Here is a 12884-nt window from a genome sequence, read left to right as displayed (position 1 = left end):
TAAAGAATCCCACACTGGACCTGGATGGCCTAGCAAACTACCGGCCCATGACCCATCTACCCAGCATTATCAAGAACGTGAAGACCGTCATGCTCCAACTACACAAAAATGTCATCCAACACAACCTACTTAAAGAATACCAGTCAGGCTTCTGACCAAGATACAGCACTGCGACCGCTGCCATCCAGGCCATCTATGTGGCACTCCCCATAGACAAGGTCGACCTATGCCTCCTGGTCCTGCTCTGCTGCATTCGACATAGTCAACAAGTTACTATTAAACACCATCCTCCATCATAGGATTTGGTGCCACCGTCCTTCGACACTTTGACTTGTATCTCACCAGACGATACCAGCTCATCCAAATGGGCACATGCTGATTACATTAATGCCCACGGAGCTAAATCCAACAAGGCTCCATCTTCTCCCTGTCATCATTAACATCTACATGGAGCCACTGATGGGCACTCTTGGCCAAATTCAACAACATAATCCACCAGTATGCTGGTGACAGAGCTATACCTGAAAGCCAACTACCTCAGTGACATTCACCAATTGAAACGCTGCCTCTCCACCATAGAAGCCTGGATGTCAAGTGCCTACCTGAAACTGAAACCTACCAAAACAGAGTTCGTCCACCTTAGGATTGCCACCAAATGCACCAAACTTCAAAACTGACTCACAGATGAGCTCAATGGCTTCTCATCCGAGCTTGCTGCTAGTGCATACTCCCTCGACTGCACCATCGACTGTGACGCTTCCTTCAAAGCGCTCATCGCCAAGTAGACACAAATAGGATGGTACCAGCTCTCACTACTGCACTGTAAAACATCCTTCATACCTGCCTCAGACTTCAGATCTTTTGTCCATGCCCTGTTGCTCGCCTACCTGGATGGTAGCAAAGCCCTCCTGGTAGATGCCTCAACCACTACTCTGGCACTTCTGGAAGCTGTGCAGCATGCCTCATCATGCCTCATCACAGGATTGGACAAATCTGACCACATTTCCCCTACTCTAATGGAGCTACACTGGTTACCATTACAAGCCTGCATTGCCTTCATGTCAGCCTGCATTACCTACAAAGCTCCACAGGTAATCTGCTACCTTCGCCAGTCTTTATGCTCTCAGGTCCGCCACTGTGCCAACCCCACAGTGCCCTTCTCCTGCAATGCAACCCCCCCACCCCCGCTCCCTGTATCCTCTCCATCGGTCTGTTCTGTGCTACAGTGTCCCCTTCTGCCAACATCCTCTCCTCCACTTATTGCCCATCCGGCTTCCTTATTTGCTGTGGTGTCTGTCTGTGGGTGTGAATACACTGAAACGCTTTCACCATGCATAAGCCAAACCGTCAGCGATTGATCGTTGTATGCACCTGACATGGACAATCCATCACTTCTCATTAGCAAGTTGCCCTCTCGCTCTTTAAAGAGAATAGTTGAACCTTGCAGTACCCCACTTTCCCCAGAACATTTTTTTAAGACCTTTGGGCGGTAATCAATACACTGGAGCTGAGATTCCCAGCCAGTGCTGATTGGCAATTTATCAGATCAAAGCTAGAAGTAAGTGGCTCCTGTAGAGAGGGCCACTCGTTAATGCAATTGAGTGGTGCGGGTTACAGCCTCCTGGTTTATAATGTTACAATAATGCCATTCGGGTTTTAGGTATCATAGGACGCATGCTGCCCGTATTGCATTTTTAAATTAATTATTGTTAGCAAGCGTCTAGTCTTCATAATCATTTAAATCCTTAGGTCAGGAGGATATTCTGCGAGTAGCCGATCATGGGCTATTGATATATATTAGGCCACTCTTGGCTTGTCATTCACAAGAGCTTGAGATTTACTTTCATCAGAAGATGCTCACGTTTGTAGTAGTTTGTCATTTATTTGTACAAGAAATTAATTAATAAAATGGGAAGCTAAACACTATTGTTTTCCATTCTGCCTACGTTATTTTAGACAAAATACATTCCTCTCCAACGTTATTCTGTAGGTGATATTTAACCCTAGGCATTTTTCGGTTTTCAAACCCCTGCTGCGTTGTTCTGCCGGGGTTAACTCATAGTTTGGTGATTGGCAGCAGGAGTCATGCTGGCAAGTCTCCTGAAGGTTGGGGTTGCCAGGACCTAAATTGTCTCCCTCGCTTCACTGGTCCACAGCACCCTCATTACCTTGGCTTGGGACTCCTCAACTGCTGGAACCTTCCCAGCATAGTTTGCCACCCTCCCTTACACAGCAATAGTGCCTTACCGGGTGCTCAGAGGGTCTCTAGCACACAGAAGCTAGGCCATATACTCACCTTGTAGTTTGAGGTTCATGTGAACAGACCGAGGATTGGTGTTGGCCGGTTAGGTCTAGTGCCGACACCCCACTGACCAACACCGAGCCGCTAGGCCTGTATGAGGAATCATGCATTTTGCTTGAACTACAAAAGTACTATTTATTTATTTCTCGCATAGTTAAATGGCGGGTTAGGTGGTCAATCTGGATAGAATGGGGGATGTGTGTGGGTGTGAGAGGAGGATGCAGGGGGTCTCCCCCGCATTCTGTGGAAAAAGAAATTGGTAAGAAAGTGGTGCAAAAAGGGATCCAAACCTTTAAAATTCAACCAAAAACACTGTTTCCTGTATGAGTGAGGCAGATACACTGGGTTTCCAATTGTCTCTGCAACCTTTTGCGAACTTGCACCTCCACTGAGTCACTCTACCACCTTAGACCAATATGAACCAGATTGTTAATTCCACGCTGGAGATCAAGTGTGCGAGGGCCTCCAAATCCAATGTTGTACATAGGCGTGTTGCAGATCACGTGCCTGGAAACTGGTTTACTCACTATAATAGATGTATGCGTGATGACTTTTTTGTATAAGTATGTGAACTGACCATGTACAGGCAGAGTTGTTAATGTCGCTGTATTGTTTTAAGAAAGGTGTATGAATGGATGCAGCCAACAATTTTTCCCATAAATATATTGTCTTGGTCATTTTCTTTGGCTCCGCCACATGGGTGCCTGCCCAGCCTGTGATTATTCAAAGTGATTCTCTAGCTCAGAGAACAATGGGCTTCATCACAAGTAAGCGACATATTATCACATCCCTGTACTGAAGATTTGGAAGTCAAATGTAGGATTTACAGCCAGCATGTGGCCGCAGGTCAATCCTCCATTTTAGCCCCAGTATTACCACTGGCAATAAATCTGTGGAAAATCCCCATGGAGTCCTGACGACCCCCAAAAATGGGGAATTACACTGTCGTATAAAACCTTAGAATACCGCGGTAATGCCCCGGGACCGAATGGTGGTTACAGTAAATAAAATGTAGCGTCAATTCCACAGATTTACCACCAGATTACTGCCAAACTCGTAATGAGGTCCATTGAGTCTAGTTGTCTAGATGGATATTCTAGATGTACCGTTGGTTCAAATCTATAATTTTGAATTGTGGAAAAGCATACACACTGGCATGGTGTCCTGTCAAAGGGTCGAATACATTGTTTCGAACTGCAATAGTTTTGAATCAAAAGGACGAAAAAAAAAATTCGAATGCCTTTTTTAAAATGTATTTTTTTTTTGCCTTTGTATAGGAAAAAATACTAGTTTTCCCCCCAAAAAAACGATGGTTTTGGGTGGGACCCACACCCCTCCCCCCCCCCAAAAAAAGAGTGCATTCGAATTCGGTCCTTTTGATTCAAAACTATTGCATTCGATCCTTTTGTATTCCAACCTTTCACTATAAACTCACTGGCATCCCTGCGAATGATGAGTTTAGAAAACACGGCTGTTTGCCCAGGACTTTAACTCGTGTCCCTGTGGTTTGGTGGTGCAAGCTCTCTCCTGTGTTTGTGTGGTGCGGTAGGCTCTTATGCCTCTCAACCTGCAGTCCTTGCAATATCTGCAAGAAACATTCAGCCTGAGAAGTCTAGGTTCGCTAGATGCAATTTAGCCGTCTGCAAGCGTGGAATCGGTAGTCTGCACTAATGAAATGCCTTTGCCAAGTTGGTGCACTTTCTTGGAAGGATATGACGGGTGTGTGGCCGTAGTTTGATGCAGGTGGGGTCGAGTTTCGATCCGTGATGTTTGATGAACGAGGTTCATTGTTCTTAAAAGTAATAATGGGTCTTGGAGCCGGCCAGAAACTAAGGCTTTAACGTAATAGGGGAAGCCCTCGGAATGTGTTCACCTGAGAATGACTTCCTGGACCCTGCTAGATCAAACGGAGTGTTCCAGGTATTCTAAATTGGCAACAGAGTCCTTCTGTGTATGCCAGACATGCGAGTTTAAATGTGTTCACAGATGATATGTAGCCCACCCGCACAAACAGATTTGGTATTTCTCGCAGTACCCTACTGCTTGTAGGACAGAGGGAACTTTCCTACACATGACCTGGCCACATCCAATTATCCATACACTTTGGCAGAGAGTTGTCAGCCTTGTTTCCAAATATATAATGTTATTCAACCCACTCTATAACAATACCTGAATGCAAAGCTAGTCCTCCTCGCCCCGCAACTAGCCAAGTGCCAGATGGCAATCCTTTGGGCTATAAACCATTGTCCCATGCATGCTAAATGGATACACGACTTATGAATTTACCCCTGAACAAAGCAGATGCTTGCTGGTCTCCCTGTGCCCTCTCTGCTGCCACAGAGGAGAATGGGACTTATGCCAGGCACCAATGCCATTTGCATGGTCTCCAGGCGCACTGCCGCCTCTAAAAGACAGAAGGATGGGCTAGGTTAGTTGGGGGAGGACATGCAAGCTAGCTTTATCTCTGTTGCTGCATGCAGTTTGAAAGTACCCGGGTACTGGGTTCATGTTTAAAGAGAGGTATTTGTGTCCAGATGGAAGCTTTGTGTGCTCCTGGAGCTATGGTGCAATGGTCGTGAGATATGCCTGCATCGTGGACTTTCTCTTTTATAAGAGGGTGATTGGAGAAGACCCACACAACTGATGGATGGAATCTTGAGCACGCAGGATGGAATATGCATGTTTGTTTTGATGTTGTTTTTGTTTAAAGTATTCCCACTATTTGAAGGATGCAAAAGTAGCATACTCTAGGAGGACTGAGGAATGATATAAAAGCAAGTAGTTGTTAATTTAACTGATCTTTTAGTTGGTATTCATAGTTCCAGGTTGGGGTTGGGACAAACTAGGGAACAAATCAAAAAATAAAGGGTAGATCTGTATATGTGTTAATGATGAGCCGACACAAAATGGGGTTTTACAGGTGCATCCTGCAACTCTGAATTTCTTCCAACAAAAAAGTCTCAAATCCTACTGTAAATCTTTCCCTCCAGGGAAGTCCTATTCAAAAAAAATTTTAAATTCTTCTGGTTGGATGGAGACCTTCTGTCTCTCGGTTCCTTAACTCGACCTCTCCAGGGTCTCATGTATTATTTGAGATTCCCTTCACTAGACCTCACCACAGTCTCTTGTCTTTATACTTGGATGCGATTCTCCGGACCGCAACAAGGTCTCATTAGATCATTCTTTGGTAGGCCTGGGTACTCACTCCTTCCCCTGCCTTTTCCCGACCGCTCCACAGCCTCTGGTCTTCAGATGGAAGAGTATTTCTCTCCCATCAATCCTGGGTCCTTGTCCGGTTGTCTATATTTTCAGGAGTATTTTTCCTTCTCAGATTTTCTTCGTGTTCAGGCTTGGCAGGGCACAGTCCTACGGCCTTCCGTTTTACTTTTGGTATCTGTGACAACTCCCTACTGTGGTTACCACGTCCTTCCCAGTAGAGGTCCTAATGGTGGTGTTTCTACATAGTGTTCGTTTTTAGCTTCGATGCTGCCAACAGATAGGCTACCTCGGCGGAGGTAGCAGTCTCCATGTTTCTGCAGGAAGTTGTGAACAGCATTTCTGCTTCCTCACGGATAGTCCCCCCATAAATAATTGTAATGGTTGTCTTCAGTCCTTTTTATATAACTGGGCCATGGGGATCTATTTGTAAACCGGCCCGGGATTAGTCTTCCCCATGATTGACCCATCTCAGGTCTTTTAACCCTTAATTCCCAATGGATCCTTTAATTGGCGTTTCTATTATTGTTAACCTCTTTGTATTAGGTGAATGTTAATTGGCCTCTGTTGTTCAGAGCTGCCTGTTCCAAGGCTTGAATTATACACTTGTCCTCCGAGCCACCTTGAAATCACTGATGTGCTTCTCCATGGTTGTGCGGTGCTTTGCGGCTTTCCGCATTCATGGTGGGAGCTTGTGTGGCATTTTTAGCGGACAGCACAATGCGGTCGGAATCTTTCCTTTCCTCTAAACGTGCTGGTATGTATGTACCGTCAAACCATCACCGTTTGAGAACACATTTAGTTCTTGTTCTATATCCAACAAAACTTAGGGCTACTGGGACATATCTCTTAAGTGTTGTGAAGCTGGTGTCCGCGAGAGAATTTGTAGATGCCAAGTCTCAGAGGGTGTGACAAGCCTAGGGAATCTTGCTTCGTCCCCCTTCTGGGAGGCTGATAGGATTGCGTCAAGACCATCCCAATCCTGTGTGACTCGACACCCTCATATCCAAGGATAGGAACTGTTCTAATCCCCAGAAAATTCAAGCTTGGGATTTATTGGGAAACGTTTACAGGGTTCATAAGCTATATGTACAATCAATAATTTAAAAAAAAGGAAATCCTACTTCTGCTCATTTCCCACTGCAACATTTTCTCAGCTGTCACTGTGCCTTATTTTTCCATATTTTAAATGCTGTTATTTCATACATAAACACCAGCACATTGTGGTTATAGCAAATCTCACCCTTCAACTTCCAGGGCCTTTAAGGAAGATAAAAATGGCAGCCTCGCTCATTGGCAATTGGAGCCAAAGTCATAAAATGCTATCCATATATTTGTATGCATTAATCTTTAAATATGTTCCTTTCTAAACCGTTTCAGTCCCGGAACTTCAATGATTTCCTATGGCTAATAGGACGTGCATTTGTGTATAGACCTGCTTCCCATCCAGAATGGAAGAGTGCTACTTATTGTGCCACCGAAGACCCTAGACGAGTAGTGGCCGTCTTTTTTTTCTCTTTGCTGAGAGGCAGAGGATTACATCGACCCCAGAGAGCGCCACGGGGATCCTTGATTGAATCTACTCACCTCTGGTACCATACCGCCCCACCCCCAAAAGCAGTACACGGATTCAAAGAGCACTTAAAATATTCCAACTTCTGGCCAGCTTGAGTGCATGTAGAACATTAGGACTCGTATGACACTTTGTATAGGAAATATGCTCATTGTTAGAATGGGCTCCACCACGTGTTAACGAGTTACTAGAATTAGCCTAATATGTGGCACTAGCCTAACCTGCTGCACTCAGGAGTCTACCATCAGCGCCATATGCTGGATGGATGTGATGGCATACCATGTTTGTTTCTGACCTGTACCCGGCACAGAGTGTAACCAAAAAAGAATTGCCCCAGCGTAGTTTGGATCCCTTGCTCACTGTGCTTAATGAGGCTCAGCCTCCGCTCCCCGATGAGGCCCGACTAGGCAGAAACACGTGCCTGGCATTGCTGTTGCTACTCCTGTTCAGAGGAAAATTGCCTTACATTTCGGTGGTGGACTGCGCAAGTGGGTGGGACCAGACTGATATGCAAATGTAATTTCTCCTCTGTGAAAGATACAATGAGCTAAAACCTGGTCACCGTCCCATAGAAAAGGTTATTTGGCTATGTTCGTTCTCGGTAGAGGGGCTCCCTTCAGTTTTCATCTCACTTGTTACTCTGATCGAGTGGAGTGTGGGTGCAGTGTCATTTGACGTGGAAGGCTTTCAAGCATCTCAGAAGTTACTACTTTGCTAACTAAACTGAGTTAAAAGAGCCGTCCTGTGCAATTTTCCGCCGATTTGTAAAATCTGAGCATAGTACATGGTTGGCAGAGAATGAGAGGTATGGACGAGGGATTTTGCTCACTAAGCGAGTTGGTAAATTAACACTGCAAACGAGACCAATTTCTGAGATTTGAGACAATAATTAAGAATGGCTCTAGTACAGAAGCAATGGCTGTACCTGGCCTTACTGTCAGCACAGGAGGAATGCCGATTCGGGAAACTGGAACAACACTGAATTAATATCAAGAAACGCGCCAACAAATAACATTGCAGAATAGTGACTTCTAAAGAACATATTTCGTTTTAAGCCCGATCAAGTAGAATGTATGTTTCTCCTGTCGCCCTAAATGCAGTCAGTGTTTGCCCCTGGTGAGCTTGCAGCACTTCCGGTCTTATTGACTGGTTAAACCTTTAAATGGGCCTTTGATTCAGGCCAGCTGGTAACATCTGGAAGCCGGGTTCAGTTCCAGGCGCACAGACCACCTGGGCACAGTAAATCTGTGACAAGTTGGTTTTCATTATGTACTCTATAAAAGAACATTTAATGCATAGCCCAGCAATGTAAGAATAAACGGATTTTAATTGAAATTTCCTCTTGCGAGTTCATATTTAAGTTTTACGACTTAAACCAAGCCGGCTTTAGATTGTGCACATTATATTTTCAAATCGTGTTGATGTGTAAATCCATCTTCTATTTTTTCCTTTTTTTATTTTTTTATTTTCCTACTGCCAGGTATCTGAATGGAAGCATTAATGTTGTTTTTGCGCCGTGCGCGATCCCACGTGCCCATTTTCCCAGGGGTGTCAGTCTCCAGACGTTCTCAGAATTAGCTGAGGTTTTATGGATCAGAAAGTAACAATTGCTCCATTGATTTTGAACGGGAACAGGATCTGCGCGGCAGAACCCCCTACTCCCCGCCCCCACACCCTATTAGGGCCTTCCCTCTCAGGGAGAACCGTAGGCCTTTCACTGGTGTGCTTGTGGGAGATCCCGCCTCTTGATGGCGCTGACTTTCAAAGGCTGCTAACTGGAGGGGAAGAGTGAGTGAAAGTGGACACAATAGCACAATGACTGTGGCTTGGCCTTGCACTTGCTCTGCTTAAAGCGCACTTCAAAGCCTGAGCGCTGTCTATTGTAGCTCGAGTTTCAGGTTTCCGAAAACAACCCCTCCTGTGCCTTTGAGCATTCCAGCGGTGTGTGTCAACCGGTTTATGGTCATTTCATCTAAAACCATTGCATCTAATGCCATTCCATCGACATTTTTCCATCTAAAATATTTCCATCTAATGCATTTTTTTTCTTTTTTTGGGGGGAAGGGGGGGTTCAACCCCCCAACCCCTGTTTTTTACCCTTTAAAATGCACCTGAACAAAAATTAACCCTTTACCCCCCAAAAACATGCATTAGATGGGCATTTTTTAGATGGAAACATTTCAATGGAGTGGTATTAGATGGAATGGGTTTAGATGAATTGAATAGATACCGTGTCAACCCTTTAGGAGAACAGGAGTGTAAATGCCTCTGCAATGCTTGCTTCATTAGACACCACACACCAAAATTGGAGGCAGCACATTTAACTTGGCTGGCAAAGATCCAGTTTCGTTAAAGGTGGTCCACTGACCACCTTACAGGAGGCAAGTGGTTATCTATCATGTTGTCCAAAGGAATGAGTGGTGGGCGATGGTGGCCCTCGAAGGCAGCACTATGTTGTGTGTGACAATGGCGTTCTTTGATTGTTGTACTTGTGATAATTAAATATTTAGCTACACATTCTATGCACTGCAATGACGAACCTTTTTTTTATTATCTAGGATCTAAACCCGCCCCTCCTCCCGCCACCACCTTTGGCAGCTGCCGTCATCGCATCCACGTCTTCAGCTGCTGCCTCTTCAGTAGTGGGGCAAAGGCCTGCGCCTGCATCAGTCGATCCGATTGCTGCCTTAAGGTCGCAGAATCGCCCAAGTGTGTAAGTAGCCTGAAGTCTAGTCTATAACCAATTGCGCTGTATCTGCCACTTATGCAGCACACCCGCCGTCCCTAAGCTGCCCATTTTTTAACTTGCCTGCGGCTGTGGGCAGCACTTGGTCCACCCCTGAATGCTTAGCCGCAACAGCCCGAACTGGGCCCCCCCATCCCTGTTTGTGTACCACTTCCCTCCCGTCTTTGCTGGTCTCACACTTGGATCTGTCCCTCCCCCCCATCCACCCCCGCCCCATGCAATAATGTCAACAGGACTCGTATTGTGGGTGTAAAAGGCTGCAGCTGCTTTATTAGGCAGTAGGTATCTTACAGGTGTTCCGTTTCAGCAGTCGAGCATCAGGATTCTGCTCTGAGCTGGTGCCCTTATACATTTGCACTTTCCCCAGGTGGTTTCCACCTGCGCCCAGCAGGTTGCTAACAATTCTAAGCCATTTACACATTGCCCTGGTGCTTTGCCCTCTTTCTTGGATCTTCCTTTCCCTGATGTACAGTCTACTAACCCAATTTCCCTGTTGCCCGGTGCCTTGCACGCTTACACCTCCTACTCCTCTCCCCGAACGCTTAACGGCTTCTTTGTTCCCCCAGGCTCCGACCTCCCACCTATTCCCTGATCCCAGGTGCCTTGCTCTTTCTTGTTCCTATCCCCCAGGTGCTTTGCCCATTACTTCTTCCCAGTTTCTGGACCTCTTCCGCCCTTCATTGTTACCTAGGCGCCTTATTATCCTCCCAGTGCCCCTTCCCCCAGATTCTTGTCATCTTCCCCAATTGCTCCTGCCCTGATGTTCCCCATGTATCCTGCCCTTGCCCCTCGTCTCTTCACTGGTGGCTTGTCATCTTCCCTCTTACTTGGCTGCCCCCACCTCCCATTGTGTTGCCTTCATCCCCCTCGTTCGCCCAAAGTGTTATCTCTGCTTTCCCTGCGTCCCCGGGTATCTTTACCTCTTCCCTGATCCTTTGGTGCTATCCTTTCATCCCTCCTCCTGCTGCCTCCCTGGGTTCCCCTGGTCTCCCCCCCTCTTTTGCATGCTAGCCCCTTCCGCCCCCTGAACTACCCCTGCCATTTTACCTTTCTGCTTACTTCGTTCTACCACATTCTACCACCCCTCCTTCCTCCAGCTCCCTCTACTTCCTCACACTTCCTTTCACTTCCCTTTTTCATTAGCTCACATTGTTTTTACATTACTTTTACATTACTTTTGACTTGACTTTCACTTTACTTTCACATTACTTTTTATTTATTTATCCCACCTCCCACCACCCTCTACTTGCCCCGTTGCGCATCAGAGGTTATGCCCCTGCTGCAATCATATTCTGTGACTGCACAGTCCCTTGTGGTTTCCGACAGCCCTTCCAGCCTGGATGCGCCATGTACCTCCACTGCGACAGTACCCCTGTAAATTAAACAGACTATACAACAATGGTCAATCAATCTTTTCTGGTGTGGGCGGACGGGCATACAATCTCCTCCGCTGTAGTGATCCTGGCAGAGAGGGTGCCTCCCTGCGTGTGCTGCCTTTTTATAGACCCCTTGTGGGGGTGGGGGCAAGCCTACCTTCTCTACCCCCTTTAATGTCCTCCCCCCAGAGGTCCCTTTGCTCCTCATCCTTCTGCCTGGCGCCCTTCCGTCTGCATCTGCAGCCCCTTGGCTGCTTGGGGGGGGGCAGGGATCCTTCGTGGCCCATCGGCCGCCGCGGCTAATGCAGGGACCACCCAGGCCTCCCTGGGCCTGCGTTCCCTGGCAGTAATACATCAAGAAATGCAACAGCCCCAAAATGAACTATTATTTTGTGCAAACGGCGAATGGGTGTTTAAGACTGTGCTTCAACTGCCTTCTTGTTTATTCATTGGAGAATTATTTTTGCTTCATTTTATGTCAGCCAGCCCCCATCGGAGCACGTTTGCAGTTCGTCATGTAGGATCCTTCTATGCAGTAACGCTGTGGGTTCTCGCTCTGCTAGGGGCCACTTGAACTATTCATGGAAGTAGCTGATCAGCTTAGTAAAAGCAAACAAAATACCTGTCTCCCTCCCTTTGTCTCCCTCGACCTCTCCTTATCTCTATATAGGTATATACAAAGTGAGAGAACTTGACTGAAAGAGCATTGGTTGACTGAACAATGGTCACAGCGCAAAACATGAAAATCACAGAAATTTACCAATTATGGTTCTCAAAGCTGCCATAACTCAAACTGCCATATGCAGCTGATGACGTCATGTTGAACTAAGTGACATGGCAAATCAGCTTTACAATTAATTTGGGAATTGTTTTGTGTTTGCTGGTGTGGCCTTCAAGTAAAGTCAAAATGACACCCAACAGAAGCATTGTGGGGTACTATTGTTTTTCCTTCCCTGTTTTTTATATTCATGCGCTGCAGTATATTAAGTTCGAGGGGATTGGATCCTCCGATCTATTCCATATCTATGACAGTAATCGCCACAGCTGTGCTGCTTCGGAAAATCTTTCTGCGTCGATGACGTCGATACGCTGTCCTCGAGGGCCCCCGTCGAGCCAACGTCACCAGATGTTATAAGTAGGACACTCGTAGCCTCAGTTGTAGTTCCGTTTTTTCCGCGAACGTGTTTGCTTCGGAGATCTCGGCGCGCCTCTACACTTCTGAGTTCTGTTCTTTCGGTTCCTCGAACCTGTGATATCGCATGATGTCTTCGTCTTCTACCCCGCGGCCGGGTTTTAAGAAGTGTCGGCACTGCGGGTCCAAGATGTCGTTGACGGATTCGCACGTCGCTTGCCTCTGGTGCCTCGGTGAGGACCACGACACGGATGACTGTGTGGTCTGCCAGTTGCTTACTTCGAAGGCCTTGCGGGAGCGTTAGAAGAAGCTTTCTGTAGGTAAGGTGACCAAGCCTCGTAAGCTGAGGTCCTCTGGGCTTTCGACTGACGATTCGAGGGGCGACTCTCCGCATCGTCGTCGGTCTGGGAGGTCTCGGTCTCGGAGTAGGTCCCGCCATTCCTCTGCCCCTTCGAGGCACTCACGGAAGCGCCGTCATCGGTCGCCTTCCTGGTCCTCTTTTGAGGACGGCAGTTTGCTTGTCCCACCAAGCATTCAAC

General features: G+C 46.7%; 1 protein-coding gene across 4 annotated transcripts in view; it reads left to right on the top strand.

The window, feature by feature from the left end:
- Positions 1–12884, top strand: part of SH3RF1 (SH3 domain containing ring finger 1) — a 493515-nt gene that overhangs the window by 381173 nt on the left and 99458 nt on the right. For all 4 annotated transcript variants that reach the window (XM_069631396.1, XM_069631395.1, XM_069631393.1 and 1 more), the window contains one exon: positions 9650–9804. In XM_069631396.1, the coding sequence (XP_069487497.1) occupies positions 9650–9804 (155 nt within the window). The remainder of the gene's footprint in view (positions 1–9649; positions 9805–12884) is intronic.

Source organism: Ambystoma mexicanum, chromosome 6q (genome assembly GCF_040938575.1).
Source record: "Ambystoma mexicanum isolate Mex_15411 chromosome 6q, UKY_AmexF1_1, whole genome shotgun sequence".
NCBI lineage: Eukaryota > Metazoa > Chordata > Amphibia > Caudata > Ambystomatidae > Ambystoma > Ambystoma mexicanum.
The sequence above is the reverse complement of the archived record's forward strand: the minus strand, read 5'-3'. Positions and strand labels throughout refer to the sequence as shown.